Raw genomic sequence first — 25632 nt, forward strand, 5'->3', positions numbered from 1 at the left:
GCCTGGAAACGGCTAGAAGGCAAACATCGCTGTAAAAGTGTTTGCAGATAACATTATGATACAATGTTTGCAAATCAGCTCCACCCCCAAACAGAAGGGAAATGGTGCGGACATGAATAAATAAAACATGTCGTGAATCATTTTTAAAGGGTGGTGTGGTAACAGTCTTTGTCTTGTTCCAAAAGCTCAAATTGTTGTTTCTTCACCCTTACACTGCTGCCCTCTCTGACAGTTGGGAAGGAGTCAGCTCCCCAAGCTCTGACAGCCACTGGGGAACAACTAATTATCACAGAGTAGTGAGCAATCTCTTGAGTTCACCTCCTGGGGATGTTTGGGTTAATCTATGGTATTATGTTACTGTAGCTTTTGGTTTTTTTCTGCAATCAATTATTGTCTGCTGGGGGGGAAAGACTAATTTATTTTCATTTTAGTTGTTGAAGCAGATATAAATAATGGGCTTGTGCTAATTGAATTACATCCTCCAAATCCATGGGATACAGAACCTAGAAAGCCTGAAGATCTGGCTTTTGGAGAGGTCCAGGTAAAAAAAAAACAAGTCTGATTTCTTGTTGTAACCTGTAACTGTATCCCCAACTGCAACCCTCTTAAAGGCAAATATTTTCTAAGTAATACCCCATGATGGAAACTAGATAATGGTGTTGTCAATGTAGTACTAATTAAGTGGTTTTACATGGTGATCCCGGACCTCTCAGGTGGAAGAAAGCTCCATTTCAATCAACAGCAATAATCCAGAAATCTTACAGTAAGAAAAAGGCTTCAGGGCCCTTAGCTCTATGATGGATTGTGGCCATTGGGTTGAATCTTTTGAACCTCTACTGGAATGCAATCATAAATTGTTCTGTGAACGCTTGTGCAAGTTCTAGAACAACACTTTATAAAGGCTTCACCCAAAGGCTGGAAATGGCTGGTGAAGCATCTTCCACAATGCCTCCCAGTACGGGAAGGACTAATTTAGAGACAATTAAGTTAGTGCAAAGTCTGAGTAGCTCTTTCTCATACTGCTGAGAACAAAAACTCAATGACAAGTAGTGACAAGATAAATTTTATGGAGAAGATGGCAGAGGATATGGATGCATTTGTTGGAGGAGAAAATAGGAACATATGACTTGGTTGTGCAGAACATCTGTCTTTCATGCCAGACTGAATGCAAATTTGCTTTTGTAACTACAGTACTTCTCAAAAGCAGTTGTTTCACATGATTTTTGTTTTTGTTTTTCATTGGTTTTTGTTTTTTAAAAAGCTTGAAGCCCTCTTGGGTTCATGGAATGAGTTCCTGGTTCTTTGAATTCAAGAACAGGTTTAATCTATGCAGCTACATATAATACGATCCACTTTCATTGTATTCAGTTCTGGTATTCTACTCTGCCAGATTTTTTTTTTAAAAAAAAAAAACCACCTGCAGAAATACAAAGAATGCACAATTTTGCTGTCAGTATATATCCTTTGCATTTCTGTTACATTTAACAACATTGCTACCTTTATAGCTACTCTGTTAACATTTTGCTGCCCTCTACTGAATGTTATAGTCTATTTCAGCTTAGTCAATAATGATTTTTAAGTATTTTTTCACCTGCTGGTTTTTAAAATCTATTTTGTGGGCCTGTTTATTTTAGATTTTTAATTTATTGTGTATTTTTAACTTTGTACTGCTTTTGCCAATGAGGTAGGGTATAAATATTGTAAATAAATACATTTATATCTTCATGTTCCTATTTTCTCCCCCAACAAATGCATTTGTATCATCTGCCATCTTCTCCATAAAATTTATGCATCACATGAAGGAAACTTTGCATCAATAAGCTTATTTCCATTTGAACGAGGTTGGTTGGTTGGTATACAGGGTATGGCAATACTATGACTGCTCTGATTCTTGGTTCTCTTTCTGCTCTTAGGTAACATATGTAACTCATGCATGTATGGACATCAAACTAGGGGACATAAGAATGATATTTGATCCATGGCTAACTGGTCCTGCTTTTGCACGTGGCTGGTGGTTACTTCATGAACCGCCTAGTGACTGGTTAGAAAGGCTTTGTCGTGCAGACCTAATCTATATCAGTCACATGCATTCTGACCACCTCAGGTATCTGTTTCCATGATAACATCCAGAAATATCACCAATGTGGTCATCTTTTAAGCACTAGTACTTGGAAGGAATACAGGTTCTCTACCCAAGACCCTTAGGTTCATCCTTCATGGAAAGAAAGACACAGTAAATAAGTTTATTGCAAACAAACAAATAAATATTATAAATTCAGTCATATTTCTCAGTAAAAAAAATGTTTAGGGACCTCTGGCCAACAGCTGTGGCAGCATTAAGGTCTATGTTGTTATCAAATTTGGCAGAACTTCCAGGGTGGAACCTAGAAATCTAGACAATTGCAAATAGTTATATTGCTAGGGTTGCCAGGTCCCTCTTCGCCATCGGTGGGAGGTTTTTGGGGCGGAGCCTGAGGAGGGTGGGGTTTGGGGAGGGGAGGGACATCAATGCCATAGAGTCCAATTGCCAAAGCGGCCATTTTCTCCAGGTGAACTGATCTCTATCAGCTGGAGATCAGTTGTAATAGCAGGAGGTCTCCAGCTAGTACCTGGATGTTCAGCAAACTAGAAACAGCACTTCACAAGCTAGACACAATGATTATAAAGTAGTGGTATTTAATAACATATCCACCACTGATAGTATACAGGCAAAAACATGTGTTGTTAATTATTGCCTTAAAAGTAATACCAAAGAGAGGACTATGCCTTGTTACAAACAAATAACAGTATTATAGGTAAGTCCATGAAAGGGGGTGCCAACCTCCCTTTCTTCCACAGATATGCTTCTTGAGAGTAGCAATTCAGTAGTGCAGTTGTTCTCAACAGAAGCCCGGTGATCTTTCTGTTTCAGCGATTAACGCCTTCTTCAGGGACCACTATATCATAAATTAGTACATAATACTAATTAACAAATAATAATTAACATAAATATGCTAGCAATTGGCTTAAACAAGGGAGAAAATAGAGAGAAGATAGAGCATCATAGTCACACGCTGGCTGTTATTAACATTCTCTGCGTTGGCAATTTACCAAAGATACTGCCCTTAATTTTAAATGGTGCAATCACATGTAAGAATCAACCATTAAAGAGACAGTTACATTTTGCATTACAGAAAAACTGAATTCAATTAAAGAGACAGCTGTTACATATATTATGTTACAAATAGCATGCTAAATCCATCGAGGTATTCAGTCCTTTAGGATACAAAGTATCAAACATGTGGATGTATTTAGATTCTTGACGCCTTAATATGAGATCCACATCAGACCTATCATATTTCTGTTGATTGAATCGCCATAACACAAAAAATGAAAGATCCTCATAGTGTTATTATTGTCAAGGAAATGCTGTGTTAGAGGGGCTTCCAATACACGTTGCCTAATCCTGGACCTGTGTTCACTTATGCAATATTTGAGTTGTCTATGGGTTTTTCCAATGTACCAAAAATGGCAAGCACATTTTATCGCATAAATTAAATGTTTGGAATCACAGTTGTTAAAACTCTCAATCATGAACTTTTGGCCAGTAGCTGGATTAATGATTTCTTTGACTGTTAGCATGAACCTGCAACTTTGGTAGGAACCGCATTTGAAATTACCCTTAGGTAAGTTGGCAACTGACTCCTCACATGCTTTATTGCTTATTAGAATGTCTCGGAAAGACCTGGTTCTTTTATATGCCATTCGTGGTAAAGACTGGCAGCCAGGCAAATGTTGGACTAAATGCCAATGTTTGTGAATCACCTGTCTAATTAAAGGAGATAATGAAGTATACTGCAAAACGCAAGTAACGCGATCCGAACGTTGTGCCATTGATTGAGATAATAGTTGAGTTCTAGATCTATCTCGTGTTCTGGACATGGCTTGCTTAATAATTTTGTTCGGGTACCCACGTTGTTGTAATTCAACACTAAGCTGATTTGCAGCCTGTGAGAAATCTTCGCCATTTGTAGAATTCCTTTTAAGGCGAAGTAACTGGCTGTAAGGTAGGTTATCCCTTAAATGGGGTGGGTGAAAAGATTCATAATGCAACAGAGTGTTGCGTGCCATGGCTTTTTTATAAGGACGGACTCCCAATTTACCATCCTGTGTCTTAAAGACACGCACGTCCAAAAAGGCTATTTCCAAGCTGTTGTTTTCTCCACTGAATTTAATATTCGGATCACACTCATTAATCCATATAAGGAATTCTTGGAAGGATTCTACATCCTGCATCACCAAAAAAACATCAGATATGTTATTAAATACCACTACTTTATAATCATTGTGTCTAGCTTGTGAAGTGCTGTTTCTAGTTTGCTGAGTATCCTACAGCACGCTAACCTTTGTTTACCACAGTACCTGGATGTTGGCATCCCTATATTTTGCAAGGCAGTTTTTCCCACCTGCAGTACAGCAGGACACACCTTAGATGTAAATAATTTACTGTCTACTGTTAAGTATCAGAGTCACACAAAGACAATATGAGGTCATCTAACTTCATTGGAGACCAAAAAGCTGAGGTTACAAGTATAACCAGAGGGCGACAGCTATATACAAAGAACCAGGCCTGGAGAATAATGCTACCTGCAGCCACTAACCTACAATTATTAGGCCAGAGCTAAGGTAGCCAGGACCCTCTTTGCCACCAGCGGGAGGTTTTTGGGGTGGAGCCTGAGGAGGGTGGGGTTTGGGGAGGGGAGGGACTTCAGTGCCATAGAGTCCAATTGCCAAAGCGGCCATTTTCTCCAGGTGAACTGATCTCTATCGGCTAGAAATCAGTTGTAATAGCAGATCTCCAGCTAGTACCTAGAGATTGGCAACCCTAGCCAGAGCAGAGAAACAGAAAGTATGCCTTAAAGCAGGGATGGGGAACCTCAGGCCAGGGGGCCGTATGCGGCCCCCGAGGACATTTTTTGTGGCCCTTGGGAGCTCCAGGGCCCTGCTGCGGAGACGCGGCGCAGGGCAGCCCTCCCTGAGGGTGTTCCTGGTGCCACAGCTTGCAGGGGCGCTGCGGTGCCCTTTGGACCTCCTCTCGCCGACTGACGGCTGTCGGTCGGCGAGAGGAAGGGGAGGGACGCTTCCCCCAAGGCTGCCCCCTATAGCCGGAGCGTGCAGGAACGCCGGGGCACACTGTAAGCCCCTTTCACTGCCTGTCGGCTGTTGAGCAGCGAGAGGGGGGGGAAGAGGCCCGCGACTCCCGGCGGCAGAGCATGCGCGCAGGAGCCGATTGGGCTTCGGAGGGCCTTTTGTGGACTCTGGGGGGGGAGGGCATGGAGCCTGGGGCCAGGTCGCATGGGGCCGGCGGGTGTGTGTGTGGAGGGGAAGGTTTTTCTCTCTCCCTCTCTTTCTTTGTCTGTCTCCCTCCGTCCTTTTATTTCTCCCCCTCTTTCCATTTCTTTATCCCTCTCCCTTTTCCTCTTTCTCTGTTTTCCTTCCTTCCTTCCTCCCTTTCTGATTGACCGTGGGCTGCGCCCCCCTGGGGCCTCGTTTGCTCGGGCCCACCGCTGGCTACCCTCCCGCCTTGGAGGGGGGATGACCGGGGGAGCGGAGGCGCCCTCCAGGCCTTCTCTGCATGGCCTGCCCTGGGGTTGCCAAACTCCAGGTGGTGGCTGGAGACCTGGCAACCCTAGCCTCTCCCCCCCCACTGGGAGATCTACACCTGGTATGGCCCCCGAATGATGTTATAAATGTGCAAATGGCCCTTGGCGGGAAAAAGGTTCCCCACCCCTGCCTTAAAGGCAAACAGAACTATTCCATATACCACATCTACTTTGGAGCAAAATGAAGGAAAGGAGCAACAGGAGACTAGAAAACCTAATCAGATCACACATTTACATTTACACATTTAGATTATATTTGTGCATGTGCTGTCCAGTCACAGCTGATTTATGGCGACCCCATAGGGTTTTCAAGGCAGGAGACGTTCAGAGGTGGTTTGCCATTGCCTGCCTCCATGTGGGCTAAGAGAGTTCTGAGAGAACTGTGACTGGCCCAAGGTCACCCAGCAGGCTTCATATGAAGAAGTAGGGAATGGAAACCACTTCTCCTGATTAGTGTCCACCGTCCTTAACTACTACACGATGCTGGCTCTAAGTTGGCTCTAACCCTAAGCATAATTACACCTTCCAAATCCATTGAAGTCAGTGGGTTTAGAAGAGTGTCACTCAGTTTAGGATTGCACTGTTACATGCAAATAATCTAATAAATTGATATATCAGCGTGTAGCTTTCAATGGCCCAGGCTAGCCTGATCTCGTCAGATCTCAGAAGCTAAGCAGGGTCAGCCCTGGTTAGTATTTGGATGGGAGACCACCAAGGAATACTAGGGTTGCTGTGCAGAGGAAGGCACCGGCAAACTACCTCTGTTAGTCTCTTGCCATGAAAACCCCAAATGGGGTTGCCATAAGTCGGCTGCGACTTGAAGGCACTTTACACACAGCTTTCAAATCACCTGAAAGCCTCCAATGCTTCAAATAGCAAATATCGACTCCATTTTCTTGTTGGTAGAAAGACATCGGCCCAAAACGCATGGTCCCTTAACCCACTTTACTCCCCATTTCAGCCAGGATCAAATTGACCCAGGCTGGGGGGAAACTGTACGCATTACCTTGAAAAGCAGGGACGAAACTCTGTGCCAATCCATCCATGTAAACAGAAAGTGCGGGAGATGTGCACAGTTCCTGTTTAGTTTGCAACACTCCCACCCCCAGTGATTGGTCGTTTCCTGGGGCAGGGAAGGCCCTAATTGGTCAATTTGAAATGACCAATCACCAGGGGCGGGGGTGTTGCAAGCTAAACAGGAACTGTGCACATCTCCCGCATTTTCTATTTACATGGATCAATTTGCACAGTTTCGTCCCTGCTTTTCAAGGTAATGTGTACAGTTTCCCCCCCAGCCTGCGTAAATTTGATCCTGGCGGAAACGGGGAATAAAGTGGGTTAAGGGACCATGCGTTTTTGGTCATCATTTATACCCAGTGCACTGCCATAGAAAAAATCTGCAGATATGACAGCAGAAACTATTTCACCATTTAAGAACATAACGTATATTATAAGGCTTGATGCGGGTATTTATTTCAGTATATGTGAGCAGAGACACTTGCTTTGGGAAAAGGAATCTAGGCCAATCCTTTTAAAGTCTGAAACACTGGAATGCCTGCATTCTAGAGCTGTTAACCCCCTGGTGGGATCTGGAGTTCTCCCAGAATTACAAATCATCTCCAGACTACAGAGAGCAGTTTCCCTGGATGGCAGCTTCAGAGTGCACTTTGTGGCCTCAGAACCCTGATGCTCTGCCCCCAAATTTGAAGGAATTTCTTAGCCTGGAGTTGGCAATCCTAACCGGTTTTTTAAATATGGTATCCTCATTTGAGTGCCTTCCATTAATTATAGTTTATGGAATAGCAAAGTGACTTGAGGAAGAGGCTGTTAATTTTCAATGAAATGCTTCTCATTCTGCCTCTTTTCTACTTTCCAGTTACCCTACATTGAAGAAACTTGCTGAGCGAAGGCCAGATGTACCCATTTATGTTGGAAAGACAGAAAGGCCTGTATTCTGGTACCTTGACCAGAGTGGTGTGAAGCTGACCAATATTCATGTTGTTCCATTTGGAGTCTGGCAACAAGTATGCTCTCATCATGGTCCTTGCATAACATTTTCTGCCAAAAGTATTTTAACCATGCAGAAATAGGCCCTTAGTGGTCATCCTGAGTCTCTGCTCAGTGACACGCCACTCTCCATATTCTGCCTGACTCTCGGGAGGAGTTTTCTTGTGATTCTCTTTTGGTATACTGCCACCAGCTGATCAGATTTGGAAATTCCCAGCAAGAAGGCCAGTAATTTTAGCTTCTCTTCCATGTTGTCATTTAAAGGCTCCACCTTGTGCCTGAGACTCCCACTACCAATGACTGGTTATTATGGGGATGGCTTACTGCAGTTGCATGCTCCCAGGGCAATAGCGAACTAGCAACCAACTGCCTTCCTTCCCGAGACACCTATTTTAGATAGTGTGCCTAAGTGGAAATCTATGAAGTATGGAGAGCACCTACCAGGTTTTAGAATAGAAAGGATTTATTGAAAAACAAAAGTCCTCACACCTACTCTGCACAGCAACAGATCAAGCAAGGAATACAAAGAACAGGTATGAACATGCAATCCTTTGTTCCTCAGCCCTATACATGCCCTAGCTTGTCTTATTCTAAGGCACACTCTTTAAAATTAAAAGTTACAGCATTCTAGAAGTTTCCCATGTGTTTTTGCCCAGGCTTTCTGCCCTTTGTTAGCTCCATGTGGCAACGGCAGCCATTACGTTGGAGCCCAGATATGAGAGGTCCTTCCTCCAGATGAAATCAGCCAAAAAAGATCCCATTCACTCCATGCCAAGGGAATTTATCTCCTCTGTCTGCCCACCCCCTTGTAGGTCAAACCTTCCATTCCAAAGATCCAAACAAGATCCAATCTAGCCTCCTGTATCCCAAATGTCAGATTCCAGCTAAGGTGTGAGCTGGCCTTTTCATTGTCTTCCACTGGGAGAGTCATTTGCTGGGTACTCAAGCAGTTTACAGGATGGGCGATGCTTGGGAGCAATCAGACCTTCCCACCTGTCTTCAACCAATAGGAAAGAAAAACTTTTAAAACCAGTTGTGGGGTTGCAAGCCCCAAAACATGAAATATTGAGATATATCCCCCACAAAAGAGCATTTCTCCACAACATGTAAACACAAAAACATAAAGGAGAGCTAGTAAGAGTTAGTGAGGGAACACCAAACAAAACAAAAAGGCCTATCACTTCAAGAGAAAGGTAAGGACTGGGGTTCATTGGTATAGAGCCGTGTTGGCGAACCTATGGCACGGGTGCCACTTCCGGCACGCGTAGCCCTTTCTGCCGGCACGCACAGTTCCTCCAAGCCGCTGGCCTTTCCGGCCCTGCCCCACCCCGGATGGGGGAGGCTGTAGCCCAGGGGTGGGGAACCTCCGACATCATTGGCGGTGGCCCCCGGACTCTCCCACAGAAGCTGCCGCCATTGCCGCCGCTGGAGCGTGCGCAGCCAGCCAGGCGGGTGGGAGAGCTGGGAACAGAAGCTGAGCGCTCACACTCGGCATGGCCGGCAGCTTCTCCGGTGCCCTCTGGGCCTGTGCGAGCGGAGGGGCATGGCTGGTCGGTGGGTGCGAAGGAGGCGCCCTCTGCCCCACCCTGCTCGCCTCTCACAAGCCTGCCGCCACGCCCCACCGAGTGGCAAATCCAAGGCAAAACCTCCCATGCATAAATGGCCTCTTTCTTTTTCTGTCTCCCTCTGTCCTTTTCTTTCTCTCCCTTGCTCCATTTCTTTCTCCCTTTCTCTCTCTTTTTCTTTCTTTCTTTCTCTCCCTCCCTTCCTTCCCTTTCCCCCTCCTTTCCCTTCTTTCCTTCCTTCCTTCTTTCCCTCCAGCGGCTTCTCCGGCACCCTCTGGGACTGTGCGGGCGGAGGGGCGTGCAGTCCTATTCCACCTTTGAAGTTCCCACAAGCTATCCTCCAAACACCTTTCCATTTGTCTTGATATGTAGAGAGAAAACACTAAGGAACTAGTTGCCAATCTCCAGGTACTAGCTGGAGATCTGCTATTACAGGTGATCTCCAACCAATAGAGATCAGTTCCCCTGGAAAAAATTGCCACTTTGGCAATTGGACTCTATGGCACTGAAGTCCTTCCCCAAACCCCGCCCTCCTCAGGCGCCACCCCAAAAACCTCCCACTCATGGCGAAGAGGAACTTGGCAACCCTAGCCTCTCCCTCTGGACCCCCTCTGGGGGTGGTATTCAGGTTACATTGCCGCATTGGCACTCGGCGATAAATAAGTAGGTTTTTGGTTGCAGTTTGGGCACTCGGTCTCTAAAAGGTTCGCCATCACTGGTATAGAGTAAATGCTTTGCAAACAGAGGTTCCAGGTTCAATTCTGGGCATCTCCAGTTACAGGAATTCAGGGAGCAGGTGTTAGGGACAGCCTGTCTCTACCTGAGATCCCAGGGAGCCACTGCCTGCTGAGACAGGGAACAATGAATAATGCAGACTACTGTTCTGACTTGGTAGAAGGTTCCTTCATGGATTTATGTTGCTTGTGAACACAGAAGTCCATTAATGTTATCCTCATTTACTAGCCAATATCTAAGACAGAGGCCATCCACACATGGTTGTGAATTCTGTACAGAAGAAACTGTTGTCTGTTTTGCACTTATTTCCAGTCAACATATTTTGGTTGACCCAACATTCTAGTATTAGGAAAGAGGACGGAATTTTTCTATAGTCATGTTCTTTATATTTTTATGAAGCTCATTCATCATTTTATTCCTAAACTAAAAGTTCTAAATGATGGCTTGCCAACACTAAAGAGAACAAGATGGAAAGAATTTTGGAATTATAAAGATCTCTGCTCTTTATATATCATGAGAATAAAAAGTCCATGGAAGTCATGCTTGATAGTATTTTACTCACTCTTCCAGGGATTATCATCATAGATGCTGCTTTACTGGGACAAAATTCTAGCAACTCATAATAATATGATCTTTCATTTCTTTCTTCATTCAAGGTGAACAAGAATCTTAGGTTTATGATATTGATGGATGGTGTTCATCCTGAAATGGACACTTGTATCATTGTTGAATACAAAGGTAAGTTAATTATTCCATACATGTTAGCACATTTCCCCAGTTTTGTTAGCTTTATAAATAATCAACTTTAATGTGCTCAAAATACATTCTAGTGATGAGATAGTTTCACCAAATATGTGTCTGAAAATGTCCAACATGATTGGGCTAGTGAAAGAATCTATACTTCTGTCCCGCTCATTCATTATGGTATATCTGCCCTTGGTGCTTTAACCTTTCTTTGTATTTGTGGAGGTGGTGGTAAGGGGGCTGTCAGTGTGCCAGCACCCTCTCCAATCAAGATTTGCCAGCACCCACTCCTATATGGCACATCTTGGAACAAGCCTCATCGCTGGCCTTCTTTCCCTTTTATGAAGGCCCTGTAGGGTCCCCCAACCTCCCATGACATCACTGGCCCTCATTAGAGGATGGGCATTCCCCCTGCCCTCCCATGGCAATTGCTCAACTGAAGCAGTTATATGCCTCCCTTTCCATCAGGGCCATCTGAATGAACAGCGACCTCCTCTCCAGACCACAGCAGTCATCTATCAGAAATGGGCACGTCCCCATCATTTGACAGTGTTTTCATAACCTTTAGATGCTAATGTAACACACCGTTGTGCATTGGCATAGCTGTGATATACTCTAATATATGGATTTATGTGGCGGCAGGGTAGTCAAAAGTCTAGATCACCAGATCCTCTTTTGTAAGAAATGGGGAGCAGAGAGAACCCGATGGATTTTGCCTATCCTAGTAAAGCACGATCTCCCTTTAAAACCTTGGATTATACCATTTATTTTTTCAGATCTAGACTCAGACACTGAGAAAATACATCAGATAGCGAAATACTCAGCACATATAATGGCTCTAAAGCTATCAAATAGTTCTGATAATGTAAGTCTACCCTGTACTGTAAGTGGATAAAGTCTTTATTAATTGTTCTCATTCTAAAATTGTAAAATGTTTATTTTTTGTTTTTTACTATGAATGCTTAAGACTTTGTCAATGAGCAATAAAGGATATCATCATCAGGCCGTACATAGTTGCATGAAAGATTATTCATTCACAAAACCTCAATTCTGAAGACCAGAATACTGGGACAGAGGTCAATTCCATTTTCCAAAAGCAAGAAGCTAATGGGCAGCATAATGACGCTTGAAGTTCTAATTGAGACTTCGTTTTTTGTACAGGGCATAAAATCCTAAACACAGTGGACTGCACCAGGCCCAATGGTGGAAAGCTCCCAGAGAACGTCGACCTCATGATGAGTGACTTCGCAGGTGGAGCATCAGGATTCCCAATGACTTTCAGTGGAGGAAAATTTACGGGTAATGTTTTGAAATCATCTAGATAAGACGTTCACAGTTCAGAATATTTTGAAGTTAATAGGAATCAAAGGGCAGGTTGATACTTAGATTTCCAGTGTTCAGAAACTACTCACTTGATGACTGACAGTTGAATTTATGAAAAGCCCCCCAAGTTCTGCTTGAGGTTGTATGCGTTGTAGTTATCGAGTGACAAATTTGCATATCTGGATTGGCTCAGGTGTAAGCAAATCTTTTGTTACTGGGAAAGGCTACTTTATGTTTCACAAAACTCTTCTTCAGGTGGAAAGGAACAATTACACAAAAATAAGTATTAGGGTTTTTTGCCATCAAGTTGCACCCAACATATGGTGAGATCCCATAGGGTTCTCAAGGCAAGAGATGTTTATAACTGTTTTGCCATTGCCTGCCTCGGCATAACAACCCTATACTTCCTTGCTGGTCTCCTATCCAAGTGGCCTGACCCTGCTTAGATTCTGAGATCTGAAGAGATCAGGTTATCTTAGGTTACATCCCAAATATTGTGCATGTTTGAAAATGTGGATATGCTGTCTCTTTTCTTCCTTGCCTTTACTAGTTCCACTTTTATGTCATTAAACCACTACAGTTTCTACAACCTCTTAAATATTAGTAGGGTGGGATTCCTGCCATTTTGGGTGCTCCCTTATTATGTTTCTGTTCAATAAGGAAGTATATGTTATACAGGAGTGTCCTGATATATGTATGTAGTAATTATATATGTATATATAATATACCTGGTGATAAAGGCCTGGATAAAGGAACAGCACAATTAATTCTAAATGTCGAAAGGTGCTTTGAATTAGTATTTCTCAAACAGCAGTCCTGCCCCCATTCACAATAACCCTTTTTTGAAACCAAGGGGAGTTGTGAAACAATCTGTGATATGGCACGAGGGGCATTTCCTTTAAGAGAAAAAACACTAAAGAGTTCCACTAGGCACGTGGCAAGCTTTGGGCAAGCCAAGTCTAGTTCTGAATCCCAGCTACAGTTTTTAATAATGCGGGGCTTATCTGTACCTTGTACGAAGGAGACCTCTCTTTGTGATTTCAAAGGAGATAGCCCTTGCTGGAGCTAATGTGGCACAACAGCCCATTTATCTTAAGTGTGCAGCCCTGTGCAAACTTTATTCCATTGGGTAAAAACAGGATCTTGAGATTCAACCTTCACTCACCATCAGGACAATGAGATGTTCTCTTCTGCAGGGATACTTCACCCCCACACTATGCTCCATTAAATATCCTCACTTGGCAGAGGTTGAATTTAGATGAGGGTTTCTGAGGAAGAGGGGAAGAAGCAGGTATTTTTTAAATGTCAGATATTTTGCTGTGGCTTTTATGTCTCTCTGTAGGGATGTGTGTGTCTTAATAGAACTTGATCCATAGCCTATGACACAGGACCTCAACTTCTTTTTGAATCCAAGGCACTTTTGGAATTTTGTGTACAGGTAGTGGGTTCCACCATGAAATGGCTGCCATGTGGGGATGTAGCCAACCACAAAAAGTCTGGCTTAGGAGTTGGGAGTGATCACAAAAAAATGGGAGGTTCCTCTTACAATGGAGGCAGTTGCCTCTGAATAGGTAATGCCTGCAGGTACAAAGGTCTGGATTCTCCTGAAGCACTTCCTGCTCTACTGAAGTTGAGGAGGGCTAGTATTGGCTCTTTGCTTTGGGGAAGAAGGAACTGGGCACTAAGAATTATAGATATTGCAGATTACTGGCCTATGATAACATACTGTAAATGTTTCCTCGGTAGGAGATACTTGTTAGGAAATGTTATCCCCAGGGGTCTGTTCAAATGCCCATCAGATGGTAACAACAGCCCTATGAGAGTGACCCAAAGTCACCTACTGAACTTCATAGACGAGTGGGGATTTGAACTCCCTTGCCTTGTCTAACACTCTAGCCCCTCCACCTCCCCGGCTTTGCCATTCTTCTGTTGTCATCTCTAGGCCTCGAGAAAATTCCCCCAGTATTCTCTGCAGTCTGTTCACCTGATCCTTTTATACTTGAAAGTCCTTTTTGATTTTCTGTTTCTGCTTCAAAGTTAAAATGAATGATTTTTTAAAAAATCTAGAACTGTCAGAACTCTTACAGCAAAATCAGATATATTCCTGATACAGAACTCCATCTCTGATTACTTTGGTTTTTCAGAGGCATGGAAAGCCCAGTTTATTAAAACTGAAAGGAAGAAGTTGCTGAATTACAAGGCCCAGCTGGTTAACGATTTGAAGCCAAAAATCTATTGTCCTTTTGCTGGATATTTTGTTGAAGCTCATCCGTCTGACAGGTACCATCTTCACGTTTGCTTGCTGCACACTGGATTTATCACAGCAGTTTTGTACAAACAGAAGAAGTCAACAGATTGCCTGTTGTGCCTATACTTAGTGCGATGAGCAGCCGTGAATGAGGATGCTTTTCCAATCTGAAGCACTTTATTTTATAACTAAATAAGTCCCTCCACAGATAACGCAAACAAGCAAAAGTGTAGCCTTGATGAACATGAGGGGTCATATCCAACAAAAAGAAGCACCACTGACTAGTTATCCTAAGCAAGAAGAAGATACAAACACATGTTTGGGCCTCCATGAGGAGAAAACTGATGGTTGGCCATTATGAAAGATCAGTTCACCTGGAGAAAATGGCCGCTTTGGCAATTGGACTCTATGGCATTGAAGTCCCTCCCCTCCCCAAACCCCACCCTCCTCAAGCTCTGCCCCAAAAACCTCCTGCCAGTGGTGAAAAGGGACCTGGCAACCCTAGGATTGATATATGCTTTTTTATGTAATTTGTTTCCCCCTTATTTCTTATTAATAGGGTTAATGCTGGAGTTTTAGAGCACTTTCACACAGCCCAAATAATGCACTTTCAATCCACTTTCAGTGCACCTAACGATCATTTGCAAGTGGATTTTGCCAGTTCACACAGTAAAATCCACCTTCAAAGTGGATTGAAAGTGCATTGAAAGTGCATTATTTGGGCTGTGTGAAAGTGCCCATTTAAAAGAACACAAACAATGCTAGTCTCAGCACCAGAAACTTTCCCACCTTATTCTCATTCTATCAGGACACAGGATATAAACATTTACATATATTGCTTCACTGTGGGTTTATTTATTTATTTAATTAAATTTCTACCCCACCCTCCCCAGCCAAGGCCGGGCTCGGAGCGGCGCACGCAACAGCACAACATACAATAAAACAGGATAAAAGCAATACAAAACAAGAATTAAAACAGCCCTATAAAATCAATAAATAAAAGACAATATGTTCCGATGGTGCCCCAAATTGTAACATAACGGTTACAGCCAGGCGAGCAGATGAATGAGTCCCTGTAAAGAATAGCAAAGGGTCAGCAGTGGACGTTAGGGAGGCTAGCATCTATAGAAAAGGAACTGTAGCTGGCCTCAACCATAAGCCTGGTGGAATAGCTCTGTCTCGCAGGCCCTGCGGAACTCTTTAAGGTCCCGCTGGGCCTTGGTCTCACTGGAGAGGCTATTCCACCAGGCAGGGGCCTGGGCAGAAAAAGCCCTGTCCCTGGTTGAGGCCAGCCAGATACCCTTTGAGCCGGGGACAACCAGAAGATTAGTATTTAATGAACAAAGAGTTCTCTGGGGAACATACCAGGGGAGGCAGTTTCGCAGATACGAAGGCCCCAGACTGTATAAGGCTTTAAAGGTCATAACCAGCACCTTGAGTCTGATCCGATACTCCAGTTGAAGCCAGTGCAGCTGGTAAAACACCGGCATAATATGTGCCTGCGGCGAGGTCCCTGTAAGAAGCCTCGCCGCGGCATTCTGTACCAGCTGGAGCTTCCGGGTCAGTCTCGAGGGCAGCCCTAAAAGGTACTTTTCTATATCCAGCCCTAAAAGGTACTCTTCTGCATCCAGAAAGTATCCTTCTGCTTACTGGAAGGGCTACGTTACATGTCAAGCAAAAGCTCTAAGTCAAAAACATTCCCCTGTATAGTCTCTTGCCTAAGTAGATGCGTGAGAATTGACTCTACCAATGACAGTGCTGTTTGAACTTGTGCTACAAGCTTTTGTGGCATAGTGCATCTCTCTTTGAAGGAGTGCGGGTCATCGGCAGCTCTTTCTTCAATCCTGAGCTGCTTGCAAAAACTGGATTTTGGAAGTACTACAATAAGAGCACATAGAGTATGCTCACCTCTATACCTAGGTCTAAACTTGCTGCAATCCCTCCCAATGTATTTTGATTTTCTGACAATCCCGCGATACAGACTCTTATTTATGTTGGCTAGATTGAATGCCGTTCCATCAGGGGAGTTAATGGGTCATTTAAATAGAGTACCATATTGTGAGAGAGTATGTCAGTGTGGGTCTGGCCAAATAGACACTCTTCAGCATTCTTTGTTTAGCTGCAACCTGCTCAACGAAGCTAGAGACTGATGGATAAAACCTTTTATCTGGGAATCTGTCTGTGAACTGGATAATTTGAGGGTTCTTTTACCAAAGGTGGATTTTAATATTACATTGGCAGTTGCCAAGTTTTTCCCTAGTCAATCAAGACTTAAATATAGGAATTGTCTTATGGGTTATCTGTATAGTTCTTTTTCATTAATTTTTGATCTCAGTGTGACGTTGTTCAGGGTCAAATTGCCCATATTAATAGTATCGTTAAAGTGCTGACTAATGGCTGTTTTCTTTCTGTTCATCTTTTTTTTTTTTTTTTTGGCTCTGAACCTTTGACAAGCGATTGTGTCTGTTTCCTCAATGTAGTTATATCAAAGAAACAAACCTGAAAAATGATCCAGATGAGCTGAATAGTTTAATTAAAAAAAAATCTAGTGGAGTTTCAACATGGACACCGAAACCTGGCGCCACCCTGGATTTAGCAAGGATGCTCAAAGACCCAACAGACAGGTAATCCTAATGTTTTGAAATTAATTGTTTATTGGTTTTAAACAATAATATTGTCGAAGGCTTTCATGGTCAGAGTTCATTGGTTCTTGTAGGTTATCCGGGCTGTGTAACCGTGGTCTTGGTATTTTCTTTCCTGACGTTTCGCCAGCAGCTGTGGCAGACTAACAAAGACTACAGTCCACAATAGCCATGCAGATTAGCCTTGGATTCCACATGTTAACAGATCACTTCAGGATACAATGGTTCCACATTAACATACCACACCCTCATTAGCACATTATCTTGATTCTTACAGGACAATGATTTGCACATTACCTTTAATAGTTTGCAGGACAATGACTCAGCTCAAACCCAACCTCCTTCTGACTATATATTACTCTTCCTACACACTTGACACTGAGAGACACTGTCCTTCAGTGTTACTCCTCTGAAGATGCCTGCCACAGCTGCTGGCGAAACATCAGGAAAGAAAATACTAAGACCACGGTTACACAGCCCGGATACCCTACAAGAACCAATTAAACAATAATGTTTGAAAAATCGGTGTGCAAGCCAGGCTGCTAATGTCTTGCCACTCTCACCTGTCGCTTTACTAGTGGCAGGTAAGAGGGGCAGGAAGGTAAGAGACTGTACTTAGGGAACTTGGTGACTTTTCATCTGGGAGGAAAAAAACCTAATTGCTTCATCTTACCAGAAATAGAAGAAGGGAAATATTACCACTGAACTGACATATCAATTGAAGTTGTTAGAAGCCCTGTGTATGCATGTATATGTTGACTATCCCTTATCTGAAATGCCTGGGACCAGAAGTGTTTCGGATTTTGGAATATTTGCATATACATAATGAGATTTCTTGGGGATGGGACCCAAGTCTAAACACAGAATATATTTATGTTTTATATATGCCTTATACACTTAGCCTGAAGGTAATTTTATACAATATCTTTAATAATTTTGAGCCTGAAACAAAGTTTGTGTACACTGAACCATCAGAAAGCAAAGGTGTCACTATTTCAGCCACTCATGTGGACAATCTGTGGTTATTTGGCATCACCATCGTTCCTGACTATGAATTTATATGCTACCGATAAGCAATTTTCCCTCGGGGGCGCTGAATAAACAGTCTGTTGCGTGCCCGCGTTTTGATGGTGATCCATCACATGAAGTCTAGTGGCGTCATGTCGGCGGTCAAAAAGTTTCAGATTTTGGATCATTTCAGATTTTCAGAGAAGGGATACTCAACCTGTGCATCCTGCATGTGCCATTGTACATCCATTTATAAAAAAGAACCAACGCACATTCATTTCACAAATGAAACCGGGGACTAGTACCTAAATAAATGTGTGGTTTCGACCACTTGTTCAGATATACATGAGCTGAACATAATGAGAATTATTCAATGCGCATATAAGGAAAAAAATCAAGTGTGCACTGTACATAACTTGTACGTGGCTTCACTATACTTTGTGAACAAGGATATAAACTGGTCCATTTAAAAACAAATTACATATTATTAAGAACAATGCATGTGAGAAATTCAGTGCAATTTGGCTGCCTGTTCTAGAATTGTTTTTCCTAAATGAAAGACGATGTTCAACAGAAATCTACCATGTGCACCCCCCCCTTTTCCTTTCCCTCTTTTAATTTCTTATTCATTCATTATGTTAAAGCTCATTTGATCCTTTCCATAACTGATTATAAGGCATTAAGGAATGTTGTTTAGGTACGGAAGTAAGGGTGGGAGGGCTTCTTGAATCAGGGGAAGTCAAACGTGTCAATAAAAAGGGATGATGTTGATGTCCTCTATCCTTGTCTCCTCCCTCTGCCTTCTCCCACATTTGTATGTTTCAAAATTCCAGTAGTAAGCCTTGCTAGAGATTTCAAACATTTCCTAAATTTGTTGGGCACTCTGCCAGTTTATCCACAAAACAATTACAAACATCAAATTGAGTATAACATTCTTCTATCAGAGATGAATAAGTAATGCCCTGTGGGAGTTTCTTCTTCTTGTTCCTTTTGTTTCACACCCTCTCCTCTCCCTTGCTGCTATGCAAGCAAAGGTGAATTTAAATGAAAGAAAATAATAAATAGTAGACCCATGTGATCGTGAAATAATTATGAAATGCGTACATTAGTATACTTTTCCTACCATAGGCTCATTTTAGAGTCACAAAATAATAACTGTGCTTTCACAGTGGGAACCTTTGGCCCCCTTTTATGATTTTTTCACCTTAATGAAAATACCTAAACTACCTAAACCATTATACAAAGACCAGGCACTCAAATGGTGTTTATGTCTGACAGTCTTACACATTCTGTTTTCTTTTCTTCAGCATGGGAATTGTAGATCCTCCAGCAGGGACAAAAATTTTCAAAGAATCATGGAACTTTAAACCATATATAGAAGCTCTTGCTGCAGCAGTTGATGACGAGATATTTCTCTATCCTTCCTGGGTGAAAGAGTACTATTGCTGGGCTGGATTTAAAAACTATGACCTCGTGATAAGGGTAGGTTGGTCTACATAAGTATTTTTCAGAGGCAAGGTAACATCTGTGAATCCAGGGACAGCTTCTAGAAGAATCTTCATCTTCCCAGATTATTAAAGCAATTCTTAGGTTTTTCTCTGCCTGCCTTTGAATGCTGAACTTTCTGATCAAACATCTGAATTTGTAGCTATGAAAACATCAGATACCACGGACAACCTCAGTATTCAAGATGTATGTACACTGTGAGTGAGGACTTCAAAAAGCCTCAAATAGTTTTATCCCCTAAGGAGTTGTCATATCAACTCTAGCATCTGAGGAATTGTTTCATAGATAGGAAGGATTCTTGTCAAACAGGACAATTCTGACTGACCAGCTTCATTGAAAACACCCTGCTAACAATTACAAACCCTGGAGAAAGGCTTACTTCTGTTCTGTGTGTGGACTGAGGTGACTAACCATAGGAATTGCCCATTTACCATAACCACTTTTCATTTATTATCTAGAATAACTGTGTTTCTTTTTAAAAGCATGCTCTCCTATCTGACTTTGCAATCCCATGCAGAGTTACTCCAGTCTAACCTCATTATTTCATCAGGCTTAGATTTGAGTAGCTCTGCATAGGATTGCACTATAAAACTCTCTTATTTGATATATCTTGCTTTGCACTGGATCGGTCAAAGTTCTTCTGCATTCTCACACTGCCATTCTTACAATGCAGATGGGAGACAAAGAGTAGTTAGAAAATGAGCCCTAAAGAGAGGTGCACATAAGGCGCCATTCTGGCTAATTCCTGACTATAGATACCCAGAACACTTATTTACTTGGGTTAAAAAAACACAAACAAACAAACAAAAAAACCTTCTGGGAATAGGCCCAGAACAAAATCCAGTAGGTTTAGAAATAAAAAGTCATCTGGAGCACTTCTGAAAGTGACAGGCATATATTCACTCAAAGCAGACTTGTCAATGATTAAAAAAGGTAAAAGTAGTCCCCTGTGCAAGCACCGGGTCATTACTGACCCATGGGGTGACATCACCTTCCGACGTTACTAGACAGACTTTGTTTACGGGGTGGTTTGCCATTGCCTTCCCCAGTCATTTTCACTTTACCTTTAGCAAGCTGGATACTCAATGTCAACGTCAGTGACATTTCCAGTGCATTTGGTGAAATTTCCAGTGCATTTGGCTGATCCCAGTTGGAGTCAAAGCACTGAACCAATTAGACTGTTACAGCAAGGTGGTTGTTATGCTCATATTTAAAAAGAAAATGGCAAAGCAGCCTCTTTCTGCAAGAAACTATGACTTCTCGATCAGCCTTAAGATTTTTTTAAAAAGTCAGATGTAAACTAGTGAATAAGAGTAATGACTACAAAGACTGGACCTTTCTCCTTTTGCTCCATGAGGAATCTTCCATTGGAGAAAAATTTCTTCTGTTGGATGAGGGAGACCTGTTACTGAAGGAAGGAACCCTCCCTAGCAGATGTAGCCTTCCCCCAATTCAAGATTTCTCACATAGCAGAAGGAATCTATTAGATCCAACCCACTAAAACTACTTTACTATTTCTTCATAATAAGTCGGATTTGGAAAATAAATGGGGGAAAGTGACTATTATTGCAAAATATTATAAGGTTTAATTTTTCCTTTTTGGAAAAAAAATTAAAAGGAAATTACTGTATACAATGTTGTTTTAAAAAAATCAGCCCATATCATGAATATGGACAGCAAGCAAAATCTGAACACCAGTACTGGGAACTATACCATGGATCTTCAACTTGTTCTTCTGTTCTGAAATATTGTGACTTTCTTTTGTTGTTTTTAACCATATTCAGGTGATTGAAACTGATGATGATTTCAATCCTTTGCCTGGAGGGTACAATTATTTGGTGGATTTTTTGAACTTAACATTCCCAGCAGAAAGACCATCCCGTGACCATCAATATGAAGAAGTAAGTAACTCTTTCATAATCCAAACATATTATTGGATTTATGAGTTCTCCTAATAAAGAATGCTGATTCTATCCTGTCTTTCTAAATATATCCAAAGGGTGCTGAAAAGCACAGAAGAAAATGCAGTTGCATACAGAGTTTACAAAATGTCTATTCTGAAATATTTCTATCTTGGTAGGATTTATAGTCCTAGAAGCCGGCAAGAAGGCCCTTTCCTGACTACAGATTTCAAAATGGAAGATCTAGACTGGCTCACTACACAGCAGCCAGGATTGGTCTCAGCTGTGTATGTGTCAGGCCAAACTGCAAGTTGGTGAACAATCATGCTAAGGAGACGTTTGGCCCCTTTCCACTTTGCTGGTCTTGGACCTATCCAGTCAGACATGAGCAGCAGGACCTTGGACAGCTCCAAGGCAGAGTCCCAGTTATTTCTGTTGTTGATTGCTGCATTCCTATATCATGACAAACAAAGGTTAGTTCATGATAGCCATGAACACAGTTTGTTGTCTTGCTCCATCCTGCCATCCGTCATGCATGCATAATTGAAGGATTCTTGGTTTATGAAGTCTTGAATCAAGCTCCAGTTTGCCATGATGTCTGAATAGAGCACTGGTTCCCAACCAGGGGTCCGTGGACCCCCAGGGGTCCGCGAGAACTAAATTAAGGTCCGCGAAACAAAGTTATAAACCCATAATAAATTAATATTTTCAATTAAAAGTTCTCTATTATAAAAATATATATATTCAAATATTATTCTAAGTTTAATGTTTAACTAACAGTTATGATTAAAGTTTATTTTCAAATTCTCTGAATTTTTATTTTGAACCTTGGGGTCCCTGCACCGAACTAAAAAGTCCTAGTGGTCCCTGGTCAAAAAAAGGTTGGGAACCACTGGAATAGAGGGAGCTGGACATATTGCAGTTTGTTTTAAACCTCATTTTAATCTCAGTTTAGAATTTTGGTTTATAGAGGAGAAGGGCTGTGGTTTAACGGCAGGGTATCTTGCTTTGCAAGCTTTATTACCCAGCATCCTCCATTTAAAAAAAAAACACTCCGGTAGTAGGTGATGTGGAAGACCTCTTGTAAAACCGGGCCTGGGAGGACTCCCCCAAGGCTACCTGGGCAGCAGGAAATGCAACTCGAGACTGGCCATACCACTGTTGTGGAGGGAGCATATTGTAAACCAGGTGTGGCCCAACTAGAGATGGGAAGGCTTGGGGGAAAACAGGTTTTTTTCCGTTTTTTTCTTTTTTTCCCAAAGGCATTTTCGGGGGGAAATGGCTTTGGAAAAAAATGGAAAAAACAGGGAATAAAACCTGTCCCCCCCCCCCATTTTTTCATTTTTTTCCAGGCCTTCCCATCTCTAGGCCCAACCCTCAAAACATGGGGCAAGGCTGGTTAGCCGCATCAGCAGCAGCTGGAGGGGAAGGAATGCTCTTAGGTTTAAGAGGAGCCTGGAGGGTTGCTTTAAGAGAGCAAGGGCTGGAGGCACGGGGGCAGTTCTGTATGCTGGGGTAAACCAGGGTGAGCAACACCCTGGGTGGTCGGGTAAGGATGGGGCAAGGGGGCAGGAGATAAGCAGGGAGGGGTGGGACCACCACGTCTTTGCAGCACCCGGAGGCGGCAAGTGTATCTGACAGCAGAATAAAGAGGTACTTTGAAACGATGCCCGGGTGTCGGCACTCATCTTGCTCAGCCCATATGGAACCCCAGCCTCTGCCCAGCTTGCTACAGGCGCCCATTTTCCAGGTGACCCAGGAATCCATAGCCCCAGTCACACTACTACTTAAGACCCTGCAGAGCCACTGCCAGCCAAAGCACTGACCTTATCAGACCACGGCTCTGACTCGGTATACGGCAGTTTCATATGTTCACAGAGGAAACAAACTCAGTTTGCCCAGGTGCCTGCATTTATATGTCACAGCGAATTAGAGCTGATTCAAGGCTTCCCAAACCAAGAAGCCTTCAGCTACATAGGAGGAGAGGGAGCAAGGAGAATGCACGAGGATACCAACAAGCTATGCTTAGGCCCATCAGGGACAAAAATTGTGTTTGTCAGGAGGTCTGAATGCAGCAACTTTCACTGTCATTTTCAGATCAGGATTCTCCCACTCCTCCCGGAGTAAGCAATAATCTATTGCTTATTTTTTAAATTCACTGTTAGATTTTCACTATACTTTTGTTTTTTATGTACTTTTGTGTTACTGTATATTAATAATTACTGTATTATTAAGATCTTATTCACACGAATATATTGTGGCATGAAAGCCTTTTATCCCCCCCCCCCTATAGTTCGTTGTGCATGGTTTTCTGCCTGCCAGCTTCTCTTACCAAAAAGCAACCCAGAGAGATCTGGATAGAAAGGGATCTTTCATACAGAGAAGCACTCTTACACAGTCACTCTTAAACAGCATTCAAACCATATGAACAGTAAATCAAACAGTTTTATTGAACTTACAAAAAAGAATATGAAGCAAAGGAGAAAGCAATACTTAACTAAATATATATGACATAAAGTAACAGACTCACAAATAACAAAGGCCTTTGGGTCACTTCCAAAGAGAGAGACAGAGATGGCATCCATTCAATGGGTCTGTGGTCTCTCAGTGGAAGGACAAGGACTGGGCATCTGGATCAGCCTTATATGGGCTGAACCGTGAGGAGAGGGTCTCAAATGACCCCTCCCTGTCACATTCTTTAGAAAATGAGTTTCCACAAATCATGACTGGATTGTTTAGAAATATCTTGTTCCATAATAATTCTTTCAGTGTCCGGATTTGATATCTGATTTTCCTGTCCATCACTCAATGTACCAAAAACAATCTCCCCCTATGTGAGCAGATAATTTGTTGTCTGTTTTAATGACCTTGATGTTATAAACATAAATTTGGGGCATCCGATGTGCTGTGGGTGATTAACTGTTGGCAATGCAAATCTCTTGTTACTTTCTAAGGTCAGGAACCTAAAGGAAAAGTTGAGGTCAGCTAAAGGGCTGCTTTCTGAAAGCCTTAGTCAGGTTTTGTGTGACTATAGGTTATAATATTAAGGTGTGCATGTGGTTATTTTTAACCCAAACTCATTTAATATAAACTAATATATTTAATATGAACTTATGTTCAATACAAAAAAATTCTCGCGACATATATGAAAGGAGTAGTAGATGTTATGGAGGAGGTGTGTATATTAGATGCCCAGCTTCCCCTTTTGAGAGCTGGCCTGGTGTGGTGGTTAGAGTGATAGACCAGGATCTGGGAGACCCAGGTTTGAATCCCGCCCCTGCAATGGAAGTCACTGGCTAACCATAAGTCGTCACTCTTTCTCAGCCAGACCCACCATACAGTGTTGTTGTGAGGACAGAATGGAGGTGGGGAGAATGATGTTGGGAGCCACTTTAGGTCCCCGTTGGGGAGGGGGGGGAAGGGTATAAATAAATAAGAAGCCCTATAAACCTTACATAGCTTGTTCGTTAGGACAGAGCAGAGGTTTGTACAATCCAAAGAGATTGCTCTGAGGACTTAAACTGGTGTCTGATTTTGTGCAGGGAAAGACCAATACAAAGAGAATTGCTCTTTGGATTCCAAATAGCCAGCATGGTGTAGTGGTTAAGAGTGGGGGACTCTGATCTGGAGCATCGGGTTTGATTCCCCACTCCTCCACATGAGCGGCGGAAGCTAATCTGGTGAACCGGGGTGGTTTCCCCACTCCTACACATGAAGCCAGCTGGGTGACCTTGGGCTAGTCACAGTTCTCTTAGAGCTCTCTTGGCCCCACCTACCTCACAAGGTGTCTGTTGTGGGGAGAGGAAGGGGAGGCAACGGTAAGCTGGTCTGAGACTCCTTAAAGGTAGAGAAAATCAGGGTATAAAAACCAACTCTTCTTCTTCTGTTGCTTATAATGTATATGAAAAAAATAATTGATTATGGATGTTAGTGCACTTGAATCTATGTGATGTTGATCTTTTTGCTACAGATAAGGGCCCGAGTGAATGTAATGAGGCATGTGGTAAAGCATGGACTACTCTGGGATGATCTGTATATAGGATTCCAAACTCATCTACAACGTGACCCTGACATATATCACCACCAGTAAGCCCTAAATCCCTACTGTTGCCATGCTGTCTGTTGTTATCCTTAATAGAGTTCTTTTCAAAATATTACAGAAAACATAGCTCTAAGGAAAGGTTAAAAAAGCCCCGTGGTGCAGAGTGGTAAGCTGCAGTACTGCAGTCCAAGCTCTGCTCACGACCTGAGTTCGATCCCAATGGAAGTTGGTTTCAGGTAGCCGGCTCAAGGTTGACTCAGCCTTCCATC

At 42.6% G+C, this 25632-nt stretch overlaps 1 protein-coding gene across 1 annotated transcript in view; it reads left to right on the forward strand.

The window, feature by feature from the left end:
- The window catches only part of LOC130482141 (cytidine monophosphate-N-acetylneuraminic acid hydroxylase-like), a 29667-nt gene extending 4256 nt beyond the window's left edge, over positions 1–25411 (forward strand). Inside the window, exons 2-10 of the mRNA XM_056854956.1 lie at positions 1914–2104; positions 7519–7666; positions 10606–10687; positions 11855–11992; positions 14161–14347; positions 16745–16888; positions 19222–19396; positions 21205–21321; positions 25292–25411. Of these exons, the coding sequence (XP_056710934.1) occupies positions 1914–2104; positions 7519–7666; positions 10606–10687; positions 11855–11992; positions 14161–14347; positions 16745–16888; positions 19222–19396; positions 21205–21321; positions 25292–25411 (1302 nt within the window). The remainder of the gene's footprint in view (positions 1–1913; positions 2105–7518; positions 7667–10605; positions 10688–11854; positions 11993–14160; positions 14348–16744; positions 16889–19221; positions 19397–21204; positions 21322–25291) is intronic.
- Positions 25412–25632: the final 221 nt, after the last annotated feature.

Source organism: Euleptes europaea, chromosome 8, assembly GCF_029931775.1.
Source record: "Euleptes europaea isolate rEulEur1 chromosome 8, rEulEur1.hap1, whole genome shotgun sequence".
Lineage (NCBI taxonomy): Eukaryota > Metazoa > Chordata > Lepidosauria > Squamata > Sphaerodactylidae > Euleptes > Euleptes europaea.